At 39.1% G+C, this 20160-nt stretch overlaps 1 protein-coding gene across 1 annotated transcript in view; it reads right to left on the reverse strand.

Annotated features, from left to right (window-relative positions):
• NPTXR (neuronal pentraxin receptor) overlaps window positions 1-11262 on the reverse strand; it is a 31779-nt gene extending 20517 nt beyond the window's left edge. Inside the window, exon 1 of the mRNA XM_081958739.1 lies at window positions 10384-11262. Coding sequence (XP_081814865.1) covers window positions 10384-11022 — 639 coding nt within the window. The 5' untranslated portion in view covers window positions 11023-11262. The remainder of the gene's footprint in view (window positions 1-10383) is intronic.
• Between the last annotated feature and the right edge of the window lie 8898 nt (window positions 11263-20160).

Consider the following 20160-nt stretch of genomic DNA (forward strand, 5'->3'; position numbering starts at 1 on the left):
CACATTTTGCATGGTGATATCTATGAACATGAGTTTACCCATCTTTGCATTAAGTAAATAAATTAATAACAACATTTCCATCAATCAATTACTGATTGGGACCGGACATATACTGTACTGATATATTTCACAGGTTCTCACTTCTTGGGAATAACTTGATGCTAAAGAATAGACAACTATGAATCTACAATGTTGTCTATATAATAATAATCCAATTTAAACATGTGGCAGATTAGGCAACTAACAACAATAACTACTACAATAACAAGAATAATAAATAAACCAATTGTGATAAGACACCTTGGATACAATCCCAAAACAGCTGTAACATCACTTGAACACTATCAGCATTGACAAAATTCCCATCAGACAATTACAAAGGGCAGCTTTATTTGGCACAGCTTACATCTTGAGACAATGTCTTTAACACTATCAAACAACATTTGCCTATCCCAGGTCTTTGGGAAGGACATGATAGCTGGATAACAATGCCAAATCCAATCTAAATATCTGGCAAACTGTGCAACCAACCATAATAACAACAAACAAATGGTACGACAAAGTAACCACAATTGTGTACTGGAATATCTGCAAGAAATACCATTTAGCTGCAAGCAAGAACTGTGGGAAATAGAAAATAATAGAACATTAAGAAGTTAATGTGCCCTGCAACTTTAGAATTCAAACAGACAAGCACCTGTCACATAACACCTCAGACTTGACAATTGTCAGTAAGAAAAACAAAAATGTCTGGATAGTGGATGTTGTGGTACCTGGAGATAAGAGAAGAGAAAGAACTGGAGGGGGGGGGGAAATCTCAAAACACCAGTATCTCCAACAGAAATAGAATGAATGTGACAAAAGAAAGCAAAGATAGTACCAATAGTAAAAGACACTTTTGGTGCAATGCCAAAACAACTAGAACACCACTTGAATTCCATTGGCATTGAAAGATTCACCAGCCGTCAATTGCAAAAGCTTTACTCAGAACAACTTACATCCTTCGATGATACCTTTACTGTTATTAAACAATAACATCTGGCTATTCTGGGTCCTTGGGAAGGACTCAATGGTAGATAAAAATTCCAAATCCAGTCTAAACTCCCAAATGACTGTGCAACCAACTATAACAATAAGAATAGAAAAAGCAAAAACTATTCTAGTTCGGCAAAATCTTTTTCACATGTCTCCAAGCACTTTTTATAGCCCAAATAACCTTGTGTTATTTAGAAACATTTCCTCAAATTAAGTCATAATAGCTCAGAAAGGAATGAGTTCCACCACTGTGGTAGAATCACAGAAAGGCCTTCATCCCTCATAGCCATAAACTGAATTTCCAAAGAAGGTGATTCATAAGCTACAATATTCTTTCACCAGCATCCTCAAAGTCTCCTCTTAGCCTTAGGCTAGAATATCTACCCTGGTTTTCCCCAATCATAAACCCTCTAAATGACTGGAAATTCTAGGGAATCTAACCCCAACACACTAGGTTGGGGAAAGCTTCATAATCAAAACTCTACAACATAAGGGAATTGTTTTGGTTTCAAGAGAAATCCATTTATAGTTGGCACATCAGCAAACCCATGGGACGGCAGTAAGCTGCACACTCTCTTTCAGTGTTCTCAGTGCCTGCCTCTCTCTCTCTCTCTCTCTCTCTCTCTCTCTCTCTCTCTATCTATCTATCTATCTATCTCTCATCTTAGAATTCCCCCTCCCCCACTCTCATTTTGGAGCCTTCTCTTAGTAAAAAGGAAGAAACCTCTTTTCTACAAGAAGCGGCAGAAGCCAATTGTTTAGCATCACCCTGGAAAAGTTTAATTTTCAAAACTTGTGACCAGGGTGATCAGTGAAATATGTAGAATGGAGACACATTTTAAAACTGTATTTCTATCAATGTGCCTCTTTACCACGTTCTCAGTTACAGACTTCCATGCCTGACATTTTGTCACAAAGAAAGAGAATAAATAGTTTGTCTTTAAAGTAAAATATGAAGGAAGCTGAAATTGAGCAAAGAAAAAATAACTTGTTTCTAATGGCAAGCAATATGTTTCATATAATCTGTACGGGATTAAATATATAAATGTATCAAAAAATTGTTGATTTTTTAATCCCACCCTTGTTACTTTATAAGTGACTCGAGCTGGCAAATGTATGCAATATTATTCCTCTCTTTCATTTTTCTCACAACAACAAAGCTGTGAGATGAGCTGGATTGAGAGAAAGAGTGACTAGCCCAAGATCACCCAGCTGGCTTCCATGCTGGGGTGGGACTTGAACTAACAGTCTCCTGGTTTCTAGGTCAGCACCTTAGCCACTACAGCATGCATGTGGGAAGCGTATTTATTCATTATACTTCTATTCAGGAAAACCTACATGGAATTTCCAGATAATTTTGTATTCAGACACTGATGAGGAGCAGATCTGATGCTTACTACACACAACTATACAACCTCAGATGGTGTACCACATCTGAGAGCATACTAAAGCCCATGTGATGGGACTTTATGGCTCTGAGGATTCTGGGGAAATCTGAGCCCTTTTTTCAGACTTCAGCTCCTAAACGGCTTTCGACACAGTAAGAAACTTCTGAGTGACTAGACAGATTATCTTCTCATACAGTAAGATCTCATCTCTAGCCCTCTTACAGCACATTCGGAGTTCAGCTTCAGATCGCATTGGCTTAGCCTTCAAACTATTTTTTTCATATCAAATTCAGTCTGGGAAGAAGTCAATCAATAATTAAGAGATGAAATCGGTCTGCAGCTACCGCACACAGGCTCATTTCTCCGGTATTGTTCTGCTCTTTCTAACGTAGATAGATTCTTGGGAACAGATATTGGTGTTGATAGTATTAAAACAACCAGCTCTCCTTCCATTTCAATAAAGTAAGAACTTTGCAAAAAAAAATCAGTTTTCCCAGAAATGGGCTTTTGTCCCGCTGCTGTATTTGTAGGCATGGCATTTTATGAATAATAACAGTCTGTTCTTACCAAATTTGTCCTTCTCCCTATTTCATTTTGCTGTCATGAGAACCGTGTTGCGCCAGAACAATAATAGCATCAGGGTTAGCTTTGCCCCCAATTCAACAAACATTTGTCATTATGTTAGTAATAATAGGTTTCCCCCCACAAATGATTCAAGTACTATTCCTACCAAGGGAACAGAATGATCGCCTCTGTGGGCAAACCAAGGCATAGAGCACATTGTGCTTGGAGGGTGCCCTTTAAAGAACAGATAATGGATAGGAAAATGCTAGAATAGAGGAAGACAATTGTATTTCTTATCTCACCTCTCTGCAGCGGACAAAGAGAAGTGGTGGTGGGGGAGCTGAAAGCTTCAGTTTTGTCATGATCATTAATTAAAAGATGCTAGGAAGGCGAGGAAGCATATAAGATCATCTACCTCCTCTCACCAGGGTTGCATTTAGGATGGTTAACATTGGTTAATGTCACCAGGTTGGATTCCGTTTTCATTTTCTTACCACAAAGGTTCCAGCTGAGCCCTTGAGAGGCTGTTCCAGATTGTATTAAATAAATTAATAGCCATTAGGGGTCTGCTCCCAGGTCTTCAACTACATCCTCCGTTGGCTTTTCCTTTACCTTCCTCCCAATTAGGCTCACTCATATGTCCTTCAGGTTATGTGCAGCAGAATATGTGGGCTGCTCAAAAAGCCAAAATGTTACAGAATACAGGCAGCGGGAATTAAAAGAGGGAACAAGAAGAATGAACTGCTGATAGGGAAGGGACAACATTTCTGATAAAAAGCATTGGCTGTATTTCATAATGGCATTTGGCGCTCCACTGTTTCTCTCATTCCTTTTCCCCCTTTATGCTGCCGAACAGCTAGGGTAGAAGTTCTGAATCATCCTGGTTTTGACAAAGGCGTAATGATATTGTTAGTGACCCCTCTTAGATGTAGTTCCCAATTTAAATGTCACATTTGTATCTTCACATAGAACTCTTATCTGTTAATATCAAAGACTTATAGGTTTAGCTTTTGAGTTTAGCTCCCATTAGCCTGAAGAGAGTTTCTCCCTTAGAGAATAATGAAGTTTTTATTACCCTGTCTCTTTCCATCATCTATGCTTTTTATTTTTTCCTTTTCTTTTGAATAGCTGAAATGTAACCGATTAAAACTGCCTTCATGTCTCCCTCTTTTCTTTCTGTTCTCTCTCTCGGAATTCATATTAGAGAATGATCAACTTGCCACCAATATTGCTAAGGAATGACCAATATTACAAGTGCTTCTGTTATGCCGTCAGATTCTATTTCACTTTAGTGATTAATTACTTAATATAACTTAAGTTTATTCTTAGGTTATTCAATTATTGTTATTAAGTTTTCTTTTCTCCCCTCATTACAGCCAACTCCCTGTGTCTCCATAATAAATAAACATCTATTTATTATAATTTACTCAAATCTATGCATCACTGTTTAATGGCATTTATTGCCATTTCAATTAGATATGTAATTGCATTTATTGCCATTTCAGTTAGATAGTAATTGCATTTATTGCCATTTCAAATATTTCATTGCATGTATTGCTATTTCAATAAGACATTTTGAGACTGCCTAGTCTGTCTTTTATTTTGTATTGGAACCATCCACAGGCAGAAATGGGATGGCATAATACATACAGATCACATGTACACATACACACAGAGCAAGCTTAGAAAGGAAGATACATTTCTCCCACATCCCTTACCTAGCCTTTTCCCAATGTAGTAATCTTAACATTTATTGAATTATAGTTTCATCTCCTGCCAAAATGATTGGACCTCTGGAGAGGAGTAGGATAAGAAACTCCTGTAGCCCAACTAATACATCTCATTGCATTAGTTTTCTCTAGATTAGGGCTGTCAAACTCCTGGCCTGTGGGTATGCGTTGGCCACGCCCATGCCCTGTTTAGTAAAAGGGGAAAAAGTCCTGATACATCACGTGATGCCGTTGTGACAACCTGAGTTTGACATCCCTGATTTAGATTAAAGAGTATAGAAGCTCAGCCTGGAACCAATCAATTAATTACCTAAAATCCTGAAAATATTCCTTTGCTGCTCCCTGAAGCTGATCAAAATAAAAGAATGCTAGGAAAGGCTAGAGGGATGATATTGCGGTGGTGGTGAATGGTTGATATCCAAAACATACACAAAATATGGGTATAAGAAATTATGCTTCTTATTAAGGCACCATTTCGATCTAGATAATATGAATTTTACTAATCACAGATTTGTTTATTACCTCTTATTACAATGTATCCTTGTATGGGGAATCACCTGTTTATTCCACTTGATTACATAGAATCATAGAATCTGGACTTGGAAGGGATCACAAGGACCATCTGGTCCAACTTCCTGCAGGAAAACCCATTAGACCATCTTTGAGAGGCCCAGTCCCTTCTTGAAAATCGTCAGAGATGGAGAAGCTACAATCTCTACAGGCAGACTTTTCACCGTTGTGCAGATCGTAACCATTATCACTTTTTCCTTAAATAAAACCTAAATAGATACAAGTTATACCCATTATTTCTAGAATCAGGCAAAAGCTTTCCTTATTTTCCATGTTATATTGTCTCTCAAAGACCCAGAGTTTTAAAGTTAGAAGAAATGTACCAATATTTATACCTTTAGCTGAACCAATGCAAAACAATAAGATCCCAACTGCATAATAGAAAGCTGTGCAGAAAAAAATGATCTTGTAATTTTATGATTCGTTGTCATTCAATGAAAGAAAAAAATACTTTGAAATGTATTTCAAAGCATTTCAATAACATTCTCATGAATGGAATGAGGTCTCATTTCATTTATTTCATTACAAAGTAGCTACAGTGAGTGTGGAAAACATACAACTCTTAACAGAAAATGAGAAATATCAGTCAAGAGACATGGTTATACATCACACCATTTTCTTCTACAAAAAGCTGGCTTCATCTTTTAACGAAGCAACCTGGAAGCCCATGACCTCCTTATAAGTAACAAAAAAGATATTGGGAGATACCAATGTATCTTCACTAGCTTCCATTATATTTCCAGTAGGCAGGTATATTCTTTGATAAATACCAGCCACTGCATCATGAGTTCAGGAAGTTAATTGGGTGCAGGAGACTGAACGGGAACAAATGGAACGATGGGACAAATGGAAGCAAATTGAGTTGTTTTGCAAATATAGTCAAGGAAATGAGTTGTACTTAGTGGCTGAATTATTTGGGCAAAACCATATCTTGCTGAAGAATGTGCATGTCTGATATTTCATTCTTGGCTTGGATGGCTATGTAAATTGCCAGATAATTGTAAACTTTCCAGAACTTATAACCTGAAGCTTTTCAGTCTCCTGTACCCAATTAACTTCCTGAACTCATGATGCAGTGGGTGGTATTTATCAAAGAATTTTTGGAAGGAAGGGAAAAAATGTTCAGAATACATATTTAAAAGCTGTTGGGTGAGCTCATAACTTCCCATCTGTTGAAGCAAGAGTGGGGGTGCAGAGTGTGCTTCTTGATTTCTGAGCCCTCCAAAAGTTTGTAACATGCCAAATAATATTAGTCATGCAAGATGTCAATATTTGAAGTGAAAAAAAGTGAGAGGAAAGTGGATGGAGAAACACTCCATCCTTTTGCAATATGTGATGCAACTTTTGGATTTTTGATTAATTTATCCCATTTTCAGATATTCATATATATTTCTGTAAACTACCATCAGTAGCTAGAGCAAAAGAAATCCCCTCTCATTCATTTGGATTTTAGGCTTTGATAAAGACATCTGTCTACATCAAGTTGATTTAATGTGAATAACTTTAGAACTTATGAGATGTATCCCATTCTTAAATTCAAAGATTCCTTGGTATCTGAAATAATTACTGTGTATTGAAATGTTGATAGTATGGCTTACTTGTATAAAACCTCAGTTTAGCTACAAGATTAACCTGACTCAAAGAATATTAAAATGTGTTAATAGTAAGCTTCATCATTATGATTAATAGGTGAAGGTAAAGGTTCCCCTCGCACATATGTGCTAGCCGTTCCTGACTCTAGGGGGCGGTGCTCATCTCCGTTTCAAAACTGAAGAGCCAGCACTGTCCAAAGATGTCTCCATGGTCATGTGTCCAGCATGACTAAACACCGAAGGCACATGGAACGCTGTGACCTTCCCACCAAAGTTGGTTCCTATTTTTCTACTTGCATTTTTACATGCTTTCAAACTGCTAGGTTGGCAGAAGCTGGGACAAGTAATGGGAGCTCACTCTGTTATGTGGCGCTAGGGTTTCGAACTGCCAAACTACCGAACTTTTTGATGGACAAGTCAGCATCTTAGCCAATGAACCACCGCGTCCCCTATTAAATGATTAATACAGAACTCAAAACTCCTTGAAAAAAAGTCTACGAAAGAAAATTCAGATTGCAACACTAAAAACCATTCTTTTTAAACTTTAATGGGTATAGAAAATAATCCCGGCTCTTTGGGAGCCCGCTCGCAAGAGAGCAGCCGCCCAGCAACCCCAAAACAATAAACCCTCCCCTGATAATAAGGCCCGAGCCATATTTTGTGTGTAAAAAGAAAATAAGACCCTGTCTTTTTTTCGGGGAAACACGGTAGTCCTCGACTTACAACCACAACTGAATCCCAAATTTCTGTTGACCAGTGAGACATTTGTTCAGTGAGTTTTGGCCACATGTTATGACCTTTCTTCCCACAGTTGTTAAGTGAATCCCTGCAGTTGATAGGTTAGTAACTTGGTTATTAAGTGAAACTGGCTTCCTCATTGATCTTGCTTATCAGAAGGTGGCAAAATTTGATTACATGACCCTGGGACACTATGGCCACCATAAATATGAGTCAGTTGCCAGCAGTCTGAATTTTGATCACATGACCATGGGGATTACCGCAACAGTGTGAAAAATGGTCATGTCAGGTTTTTTTAGTGCCGTCGTAACTTTGAACAGTCACGAAATGAACTGTGGCAAGTCAAGAACTGCCTACACCTACTTAGTATCTCAAGCTTGGAAACGGGTGCAAGATATCAAAGGCTTCTTACTCATTCAAGCTAGTCAGAAATCTTTTATAGACAATGGTGGGATATATTTTTTTTTACTACCGGTTTTGTGGGTGTGGCAGGGGAAGGATACTGCAAAATCCCCATTCCCTCCCCACCCCACTAACCTGCTTTCCAGCTCCGTTCTTCTGTTCAGGGCAACAAAAGGAGATCAGCTGGAAGGCAGCGGGGGCGTGGCCAGCCTCTTTGCCGGTTTTCCGAACTACTCAAAATTTCCGCTACCGGTTCTCCAGAACCTGTCAGAACTGGCTGAATACCACCTCTGTTTATAGAATGTGTGTGCACACGTACATGCAAGATACCCTGGAGATTGACAGAATGAGCCTTAAGTGTCATTTCCTCTGTGAAGGCTCTTATGCGACAGAACTTGATGAAAGGGATGAACCTTCAGTCCTTCCTTTTAGTAACGTGTATTTTTAATCAGTGCAGTTCAGCTAATAATTATTTTTTTGACCTTCTTAAAGCACTGCTGTAAAATTAACAAGAGAGGCTTATACAGATCTAATAGAGGCAAGATGATGAGTAGTAATTGACAGTTGTAGCAATATCAGTAAATTGAATTTGCAGTAATCTATTCTAATAACATAAGTTGCAGCCTGGCTAGATGCAATCCAATAAAGAACCATGCTGTTTAATGTTTGCCATCATAAGCTGTCTAGTCCGTTTCCATTTCTGGAAAGAACAGAGTCTCTATAAGTCTGGATTCAGCCAAATCCTGCTAAAACAGCTAGAAAGAAATGTCTTTACTTCTCTCATGTATTTAAATACTATACCTTTTTCATGTTGGGAAAGAATTACAGGGCAGCTTGTAGAAATTAAACTGAAATTAATATAGAAAAGTAAAAATAACAGGTGAGTTTGTAGAAATTAAGCTAAAATTAATATATAAAACGGAGAAAACAACCTTTCAATAATTAAAAAGGGGAAATTAAATAATTAAATCAACATCTTAGGAAAATGCAACAGTCTTTATCAAACTCTAGAAAGAAATCAAAGTTTGCATCTGGTGAGTCTGAACAGTTCTTCATTGGTCATCTTCCTAAACCAAGAGATTTCAAAGAGCATATAAAAGCAGCATCATTACAACTACATCAGAATAATTATATCAAGTTCAAGACTTCACAAATCCTCAAAAGAATTTATGCTTCATTTTTATTACTTAATCTTTAAACTTGTAATGATATATTGTGGGAGTATGTGGGGTTTTTGAAACGATCACAAGCTATGGGCTACCATGTTTGCAGAAATATCAAGCAATTACCTGTCTTGAAACTGGCACCAAGTTCGTGCCAAAAGAGATACCTCGATGACAGTGAACGGACATACATCAAACTAGAGCAACTTAAGAACTATAGTAGTGCTGATAGACACTCTATTGTTAGTTTATGTGTGCCTCTATATACTGAGATCACAAATTAAATTGTTTTTGACATATATGTTTATAGCAGGGTGCACTATCTGGAAAAGTGGGATTGGCTTCTGCAACCTTTCAAAACACACATTTCGTTGCAAACTGTATTATGGAAAATGGAAAATTGCACTAAATAGTTAAAACCCCAATCTCAGTGAATTTCTCATCTTCATTGACAAGGAAAATGCAAACTACTTACTCTCCTCCCCCCCTCCCTCTCACACACACACAAAAATAGATTTCAAGAGGAATATCCCTCATAGTTGCCTTAAGTGAGGTGTGTCCTTATTCATTTTAATCAAATAGAAAGAAGAGATTTGGAGAAGAATTTGAAAAATATTGTCAAAGAAAGACTAAAATGTTTTTAGATCGACTTCTTGAATAGATGTGAAATTCTCTCTTGCTGTCTGAAACTTCTTTCTAAATATTTGAAACTGGTCTCATGGCAATAGGTCTTGCAATGAATAAGTCTACAGTCTGATAAAATTCCAAAGAGGAGGAATTTTAACTCAACTCCCACAAATATCCGTATTTATTTTGAAGTAGCTAATGGTAGAGTTGACAGAAGGCAACTATATAATAAGCATATAATATGAACACGAACACAAAGTGTTCAGTGTACCAACCCTCCTCTCCCCCATATGGATGCAACTATTCTTCATTTCCACAATTTGCACTTGACACTTTCATCTTGCCCAGGGAAGGCCAGAAGAAGGTAGTTTTAATTCAACTACATTATTATCTGAATGTCTAAAGTGCAATTTGGAAAAAGAAAAAAAAAGGTGGACAGGAAAAAAAAAGAGAAGAGAGCAAGAGAAGCAAAGAGAAGTTTTTGCGGGACCCTCGCAAGAAACAGAAGAAAAGGGATTGCGGGAGGGGGGGGCTTGGAGTGAGAGAAGCAGCAGGATGTTTTTCCTTATCTTACCTCGATCTTGTCAATCCTGTCTTTCAGCGACCTCACGGCTTCCTCCAGCTCCTGGATCATAGCCGGAGAATCCCACGAGAGGTCATCCATGGGCATGGCGTCTTGCCTGGGGACCCCCCAGACGGAGGGGCTATCCTGGAAACTGAGCTCCAGCCCATTCTCGCACTGGCTCAGCTTGGTGGTCAGCTCCCGGATGGTCTCCTGGTCGGTGCGGATCTGCTCCTTCTGCTGCTGCGCCGTCTGCCTGAGCTGCTCGGCGGTGCTTTGGAGGAAGAACAGTTCCTCGCTCGCCGCCGCCGCCGCCGCCGCCGGGCTGTCCCCTTGCGGGCTCCCTTCCGCGGGGCACTCGACGGTCAGCGGGGTGCATAGGAAGCGGCTGAAGAGTTGCTGGTGCTGCTGAGGCCGGGCGCTGGCCAGGAGGTCCAGCACCGAGTCCTGGGAGCCTGTGGAGAAGCCCCCGTAGCTGCTCTCGCCAGCCCCGTGCAGGGCTCCCAGCGTCTTGTCGGCACCGGAGGCGGGCAAGAGGGCAGAGGCCGCGACATTGGAGCCATTATCAGCCCCTTGGAGGGCTCCGGCATGGCTGGCCGCAGGGTAGACGCTCGCGATGATGCAAATGATTGCACCAAGGAAAGCGAGCATCCCTGCGGCCAGCAGCACCACCAGAAACTTCAGGGTGGCAGTTTTCAGGGGGGCCAAAGCCGAAGAGAAATGAAGACCCCAGAAGGTGGGGAAGGGAAGGGGCAGAGAGAGAGAAAGAGCCCGAAGTGATAGCGAGCAAGCAAGGAAGGAAGGGTGGCAGGGACCGCCGAAGAAGCCCTTCCTTGCCTTCCTTCTGCTTCTTGAACCGTGGCTGTTGATTATATCCTGATTGGAGAGAAGGAACGGAGACGTCACCGACTCTTCCCCTCTGGGCTCTTTCCAACTCCTTCCCTGTAACCCTTTCCCGGCTGGTGAGAGAGAAACTTTGGCTCTTGCTTTTCCTGTGTGAGGTAGCCAGAAGTTAGGAGACTGGGAACATCAACACCAAATGTGTTGGACAAGGGGTCTCCAACCTTGGCAATTTTAAGGCTCTAGGACTTTAACTCCCAGAATTCCTCAGCCAACTGGCTGAAGAATTCTGGGAGTTAAAGTCCACAAGCGTTAAAGTTGCCAAGGTTGGAGACCTCTATGTTAGACTACAAAGGTACTATCAGACTCCCATCTTATTTTTGGCTACAACAGGCTGTCTTCATATGTGTGAGATACACACTTTTCAAAACAGCAGGGGAGGGAGTGAGGGAAGGAAGGAAGGAAGGAAGGAAGGAAGGAAGGAAGGAAGGAAGGAAGGAAGGAAGGAAGGAAGGAAAGAACTCTTTTCTTTGGTGAAGCCGAGTGAAACTTTCCATGCTGTCTGCAATTTATTTCCAGTTGAATTCACTGGCACCGATAGGACAGGGTTGGCCAATAAACTGTTGGTGCCATCCATTTTGTTACAGCATCAACTTTTTTAAAAAAATGGAGCAGTATTTATGGTAACAGATGAAAGATGTTCCCTGTTTTCCCTTTTCCCTTTAAAAAAAAAGTTAGCTCCAATAATGTACCTTCCATTTTCAGCGAAAGAGGCCATTTCCCAACAATACTTTAAATATTTATGATAAGCAACAGACCAAAAATTCAAAAATGCAACTCATTCTTGTAGGCATACTGTTAGATACTTGTTCTAACTACAATGGTTTCCACCAAGGTCCTCTGTTCCTCTCTTAAGCCTGTGTGTGCCTATCCATTACCCAATCTAACACATACCAATTGAGATCACTCTGATAATGTAGTCTTTTAAAAAAGTAATTAGTTTAAAATAAATGTTTGCTGCCGCTATTGAGAATAAACTTCAGGTATACAAACAAAAGAAAAAAAATTGGTCCAAGTGTGATACAGATGGAGGGATTCCTTCAGTTTTTGCATGAAATAAAGAGTAAGTGTCTCACTTCTTTGCCCCTTGTTCTTTTACATTAATGTGCCAGTTATTTCTCAGGTTAGCATTCCCTTTTGGGTGTATTTAGATGCTATGCTCATTTCTAATAAGTCAGTCTTCACAAGCAGTCATGGCTGAAATTACTAGCAATGTAATTGTAATGACATGGCAATTCAACCCTAGTCAGATCCACTCTCCCGTCCTTTCTTCTTACAGTCTTGTTTTCATAAATATGTTTCAGTAATCTATTTTCTATTAACTACCCGGTATGAAACATTATGAGGTTTTTTTTTTAGGAACCTTAAATCAATATTTATCAATATCTAACTATATTACATGAAATAATTCTTAATGTACTCTTAAATTTTTTTTAAAAGGTATTATTATTTTACAGTAAAAGGAGATGTTAATATTTTGACAATTTTTAAAGAATGCAATACGATTTAATGATAATGCTGATAACATTTATAATTGTGGCCTCTCTTTAGCAGATCTCTGGGTTTAAAATATATTTTTTTGTGCAAAAAACATGCTTTACCCTGATTAGATTTTACTTCATAATTCCAGTCCATAATTGCCACTTTATTGTAATAAACCAATTTAACTTTTCCAAATCTTTTAATTACAGAATGTTTCAAGACTGAATAGATGAACAAACTAATTGGTCTGAGCAGATTTTATTTTATTATGCTTTATTTTAAAGACAACTAACTAGCCTCGTAAGAGCTAATTGGAAAGTACATAGGATTGAATTCGTTGAGTGTTGAATGCTGAAATGTTGTGATTTCTGCATGAGATATGTTCACTTGCCTTGTAAAGGGGTTTAATTATATCTTTATTCTGCTTCCTTGCTTTTGCTGTAGCTTATGTTTCTTATCTGCACTGTTGTCTTGTATTTTCTCTCTTTCCTCTTCTTTCTTATGTAAATTTAGATAATTAGATCCTAAAAAGATAAAATCAGGCATTTCATGTACTGTTTTACAAACCAGAAAACATTATCCCAAGGGTTGAAATGCAGGTTACTTTTTGTTTTTGTTTTAGTGTGCCCACCGTTATCCTTGAAAAAATGGTTTAAAAAAACCCCATAAATTATGTAAATACATTATCTTTCACTATATATACAGACACATCTTAAACAATACTGTTATATCAGTTCTAGTATAGAACTGATAATTCTATACTGTTCAAACAAAGAAAATGAAAGGTTTAGATAGAAAACAGAGAATTCCTTTATTAAACCAATAAGGTTTATTTTTTTAGCTGCTAAAAGGTACTAATCATTAATAGCACAATTATGTGCCTTCTCAGGAAGTGCCTTTCTGATGGCAACATTAAATCATTAACATGACTTCTTTAATTTCTTATTTGGGGAAACTGAAAGCCTCCAATCTGACGTCAAAGTTCATGACTTGGAGCAACCTGGAGGAAAACAGTAATACAAAAATCAGCATGTGACAAAAACAACAATAAAATGCAGGGTATTAGAAAAAAAAGTTACCTTAAGTATTCCTAAGAGAAAATCAGTGAAAGTTTTTGTGTGGGAAAGAGATTGTCTTCTTCCTCCAAGAGATGAAACTGACTTGGAGAACAGCTAGTTGGATTTGACTAAAGAAGTCTAGAAGATGGAGATGTAGCCAATTGGCTTTGTCTGTGTGAAACACTGCCACTTGTAACTAACAATCCAAACACTTCATTTTCCAAAAACCAGCCAGCAGTGTTAAGAATGAAAGACTGAAGCAGTAGATGAAGGAACAGGAAAGATAGCAGGAAAATAATATGCAGAAATTGAAGAAAGAGAACTTGTGGGACACACAGGAAATTTGTAATAATCAGCAGAGATAGAAATAACCATTTTGAGAGATGGGCAAAGAAAAACATCATAAAGGCAGCAAGCAGGATCAGACTCTTATAGTGATAGATCCTATTATTGAGTCCCTTTAATGTGAAAAATGAGCATCCTGCAAATTAAACAGGCAAAACAGAAAAATCTGTTTGCCCAAGCTTAAAATCTGCCATGTCCAATTTTACATTTTTGCCATGATTCAGGGTAATTGTTAAATAAACTCCCACAGTCATTAAGTGAATCCAGCTTCCCCCATTAAATTTGCTTGTCGGAAACTGGGAAGGTGACAAATGGCGATCAGGTGACTTCCAGAAGTCTACAATCATTATATATAAATGCCAGGTGCCCAGTGCCCAAATTGTGATCATGTGACCATGGGGAAGCTGCAACAGTCATAAATGCGAGGACTAGTCATAACTCGCTATTTTCAGTACCACTGTAACTTTGAACAGTTGCTAAACAAATGGTTGTAAGTTGAGGACTACCTGTACTACTTGTTCCACAAAAGCAGCTTTGGCATCTTATTTGACCAAAAGTTTCCATCTACCCTGTTTCCCTGAAAATAAGACCTCACCGGATAATAGGCCCAATCGGGTTTTTGAGCGCATGCGCTAAAATAAACCCTCCCCCCAAAATAAGCCCTCCCTGAAAATATTACAACACAGCAGCAGACATGAGGTGACCATGCTCGCTGCCTCCTGCACCTCAAAAATAATAAGGCCTCCCTGAAAATAAGGCCAAGTGTTTATTTCGGGCTTCAAAAGAAAGTAAGATCCTCTCTTATTTTCAGGGAAACACGGTACCCACTTCACCTATTTTTTTTTTTTTTTTTTTCAAAAAGTTTTATTGGTTTTTTTAAAAAACATTTATGTGGAAAAGGGTAGGTGGAATTACAAATTTTGGCAGTTGCAAATGTGGCAGACGCCCCCTCCCTCCAAACTCCTAGATTACATCAAAATATCAAATCTTAATACATAATCATAAAAAGTCAGCATCTTAATTCTAGAAAGAATAATTTTCAATCAATTTATATAATTATAATATATAGTCTAGTTATAAATTCATTTTTACTTTCGGTCTGTTTGTAACATTGTGATTTTCTTATTTATTTTTGTGATCTGAGCTTTCTTGGTGTTGCCCCTTCACCCCCCGCTGGCAGAGCTCCGGCCCCTCCCGTGTCCTGTATGACCGTTGTAGTGTCTTCTGTTTTTTCTAGGTTGGCTTTATTTTTTTCCATAAAGGCCTGTGCCTCTATGGGTGTATTAATTCTGATTCTTGTCTCCTCCCAGAATATCAGCATACCTTCAGGCATCAACCATCTAAACCACACCCCCTTCTGGTATAATTTATTCGCCAATTGCGAATAATTTTTCCTTTTTTCCCTAATTTTTTTGGGAATCTGCTTTAGAATGGTTATCTCCCTGTCACAGTATGTCAATGTTTGCCCCCTTTGCACACCCAGAATTTCATCTCTTGTGGTTTTCCTAAGGAATTTAATGTGAACCTCCCTGGGTACATTATGTGTTCTGGCATATGCTGAATTCACTCTATAAGCTAGGTCTATCTCCCATTCCATCTGCTGTTTATCTTTGTGTATGTATTCAGCTAAAATATTAGTCATAATGTCCCTTATGTTTTCCCCATCTGCTTCTATTACATTTTGAAATCTAAGATAAAAGGACATTCTCTCAAACTCTATTTTCATTTGTTGGATGTCAAGTTCTTTGTTCCCCTTCTGTAAAGCCTCTACCCCCCCCCTCGCCTCCACCACCCCACCCTCCACAAGGTCCAGTCTCTGTGAGTTCTTAAAGATTTGGGCTTGGTTCTGTTTAATTTCATCTTTCATTTCCCTTAACTGTTTCTTAATTTCCTCCTGGCCCTGTAGAATTTGTTGAAGCATTTGTTGAAAGTCTATCTCTGTAGTCTTGGGTTGCATCAGTTCTGTTATCTTTGACTGTGTAGCTGGGCTAGACGTTGCAGACGTTGGGGCAGAAGTAGCAAATCCAGGCTTTCCAGGAGGTGGTCTTTTTGGAGACATGGTTTTTAAAGCAAGGAAATCTGTCAAAATAGAGACTGGGCAGCTGGAGAAGTAGAGCAGGCAGGCGAATCCAGAAGGCAGAGGATCCAAACAGATGGGGATTTCTTTAGTCAGTCTAGCAGTAGATGAAAATTTTTTCCCCAAAGAGTTCAAAGAAGAACAATCCACAAGAGATTCCTCTGGGTGACTCGGAGACAAAGACCGGAAGCCTGAATTTTAAAGGTGGAGTCAGGTTTCACAGTTCATGAAGACAACGGAAGTGTGCCATCTTGCCCTGCCAGCTTTGGGCTCAGAGGCATAATAAAGTTTTAAAAGTTCAGAAAGTTCTCAGTTCACCCATAGATTCTGGAGCTAAGTCCAATGAAAGTCACTTTTATGAGGGTGAGGCATCATTAGTTGGCTCTCCCCCCCCTCCTCCTTCCCCTGAGGGCGAAAGCAAAATCTTCTCAAGCCGCTTGTCCAAGGGAGGGGGGAAATCCCCCTCCCTCTAGCCGCACCTCTAGCAAAAGTCCGAAAGTTTAACTTTTTTTTTTTAAAAAAATGCTGAAGGGTCCATAAATTCAAAATAGAGGGAATGGAGAAGGGAAGCCTCTCACCACATTGCCGCTGCTTCGTTCAATAGCGCGTTCTCCGATCGGCATGGGGCGAGGCGTGCGCACACGGGCGCCCTCCGAGACTGCTCCCCGGTGCCTAGAACGAAGCGGAGGAGCCCCCGCCAGCCGCCGCCGACGCCAGGACCCTCCGCGAGCCGTTCCCTCGGCAGGACACCTCTCCGGGGCGTCCTGTGCCCCCCCAGAAGCGGGGGAAGCCCACCGGGAGAGCGGGAGCAGGCAAAGGCTTGCCTGTCGCCGTAGCCGCCGGAACCGGAAGTCTCCCACTTCACCTATTTTCTTAAGGCCCATTTTTTCCTCTTCAGCAGGGAAAGCCTCAGGCAGCTGCCTTATCATCACAAAAAGAACCAGGATGTAGATGCCAGTGCTGGCCCAGCTTCTCAATCTACTCAATCTCACAGACAGGGCTTTATTCTATTGATTTTGTCCTGCTGTAATACATTGTACTCTGTCTTAATTTTATAGCTTGAAAGCCAATTGAGCAGAAAAACTGAAATAGGGAGAACATACATTGCTTCCATGGATTGGGGGGAGGGAGATAAATATATCTTCACAAAAATTCTTTAATTCACAAAATCATATTTAAAAAAAATGTTTATCAAACTTCAGACTCTTTTCTTGCAATGGAGCAACAAATCCATTTTGAGTAATTTCCAAGACAGAAGCAAATGTTGCGTTCTGGAAGTTTGGGGTTTTTGAGTTTCCAGTCAATGTTTGATACTTCTTAGAATACAGAGAACGGCACTATGATTCATACGGGACAAATGGTATTCCTATTCAAACACATTTTTAGGCTATATTTAATTTAGTGAGAACTGGCTGCTGCTAACCTATTCTCTCTTGATATTCAACACATCCTGAATTACTCAAGCTATACAGTCATTGACATGACAATTAGCTTAGGAGAAATTAGTGTCATTTCCTATTAATGTAGGTGTACCAGATACTTACACTCTGTGTCATCACTTTCAGTTATCCTTTGAAATGGAAGGAAGGCATTGCTCAGGGAAACAGATATTCAGGAATATTAGCCATAGTAGGCAGCATTATCTGATATCAGTAGGTAGCCTTAATGTTATATGTATTTTATTTTAATATCTTTGTAACTCCCCAATATTTCAACTTGGACATACAACAGAATAACTATCAAGGATTTTAAAAAAACCTGTTAATAAAAAATATCCTGCATGGCCATCCAAATCCTTAAATTTGGATTAAAAGCATGACAAAAAATGCCATATTATCAGTTTGACAAGATGCCAGGAAGGGATAGAGAAAAAATTGTTGGAATCACTGGCATAAGATTCTTGAGAAGGTTATTTTGGCTTATTTATTACCTATGCTGGACTCCCTTTAACATTTCTCACTTAGATTTTTGTCCCAGTTACTTCAATAAGGAAGTTGCAACAGTATATATTTTAGTGACATGCACTGCAGAACACCATCATTTTAACATGCACCAAACAAGAGAATAAGGAATTTCTTTCAAGATCTCCATAATTAATACTGGCTGAGTGTCCTAGGTTCTAGGAGGGTGCTCAAGCAGGATCCAGGTACTTGGTTGGAAAATGACTTTTTATTGCAAATGCAAAGTATATGAAATGTGGTGTTGTTTTTTTTTGCTTCCTATCAAAAAGTATCTCTTACTCAATCTATAAATTGAAGCAAATAAGATGTGATACAATTAGGTCTCTGTAAGAATTATGATGGGTATAGAAAATTCAGAGTTTGAATTTTGACTTTTTTTTTTTTTACTCAATCTAGGAATAAAAATTTCAAGAAAGCCCTGTCAGTTGATAAATCTGTACTTATCTTTGACTTGCTGATCCAAGTATTTTTTCCGTATTAGGGGTAAGATCAATGTGTAGAATTTAAATGAGTGAATTTATAAGATATTAACTTTGGTAAGGTTTTCATTGTGTAAACTAAGTTACCTGTTGAAGAAAGGGAGATATATTGTAATTTGTTACGTGTTCAGCTTTATTGCTTGGCCTTTGTTTTAGCTTATTACTGGTTCCAAGATGTTCAGAATTCAATCCTGTATGCTCAATTTGAAAGTTATTGACTTTACATATATCTTGGAAAATACTGAATTATTTGTTCTGTCATCTATTTTAATGCCTGCACTTAATGTTGCAACATATATAGTGTATGGGAAATACTGAGTTGCAGGTAATTTCACCACTGGAAAAGCTTACAAAACAAGCTTACTCTAAAATAACAGTTTAATGTGAAATTTGTAAGGCAACCTTGATGTTTAGAACATTGTGAATTTATAAAAATTAATTGTAACATGTTTTCATAAATCAACTTAACCTTTTCTTATCTGGCCTATTTTAATCCTGATGCTTTTAGGTTCCATAGCTATTAGCTTTGGAAAACATTTCATTCTAAAATGGTAATCCACTTTTACAAGAAACTAATGAAAACTAAAATTTATATTTTTGTCTATAATGGATTGCTGTATGTCATCTATGTGTGATTGAATTAAATCTTTTTCTGACAAAGGGAGAAGGGAAAAGATTTTAGCAGCAATTCAGTTATTTTCCTTTGTAGTTACTTTGTACATAAGATGTTTCTATGCCTTTTGTTCAAATACATTTCAACCACACTTTATTTTCTAATGAATATAAGTTTTTTTTTAAAAATCTAATTAGTTTGATGCAACTCTCCCCTCACAAATACAACATAAGTGAAGTAAAATGGAAATTCCCACCAAAACCATATTCAGAGAAATTAATGCTAATTTTTGAAAATGAAGTTGATGTGTCATTTGAGGGAAGGTGGGATAAAGTATCATAATAATTAGCTTGATATAGTTTGTAATTCAGATCCATTTAATAAAAACAGAACATAGATTTCCATTTGCAATCCAACAGGGCAGTGATGGCTAACCTTTTTGTCATGTGATGAAAGCGCACACGTGGATGTGACAGCACCCACACCCATAACACAATGTGTGACCCACACCCCACTGCACATGTATGCACGATCCCCCTGCCCCGTTTTGGGCCTAGCAGGCCTCCCTGCAGCCTCCTGGGACCAAAACGGGCCATGGGGGGGGGCACTGCCCCCCGCGCTCTCCCTTGCCCCCCACATGCGCATACAACTCCACCTCCATGCATTTCTCCTTCATGCGGCCCGCCCCCACCCATGAGTGGCAGAGACCCGAAGACCAGCTGGTCAGGAGGCGGCGCACACGGAGTGGAGTTGAGCTGGGGCGATAGCTTGCGTGCCCGCAGAGGGCTCTGTGTGTCACCTGTGGGACACGTGCCATATGTTCACTGTTCTGTCCTGTGATTCTAATAAATATGCAGACACAGGCTTGGCTGTC

Source organism: Natrix helvetica, assembly GCF_964273705.1.
Source record: "Natrix helvetica genome assembly, chromosome: 6".
NCBI classification, from domain to species: domain Eukaryota; kingdom Metazoa; phylum Chordata; class Lepidosauria; order Squamata; family Natricidae; genus Natrix; species Natrix helvetica.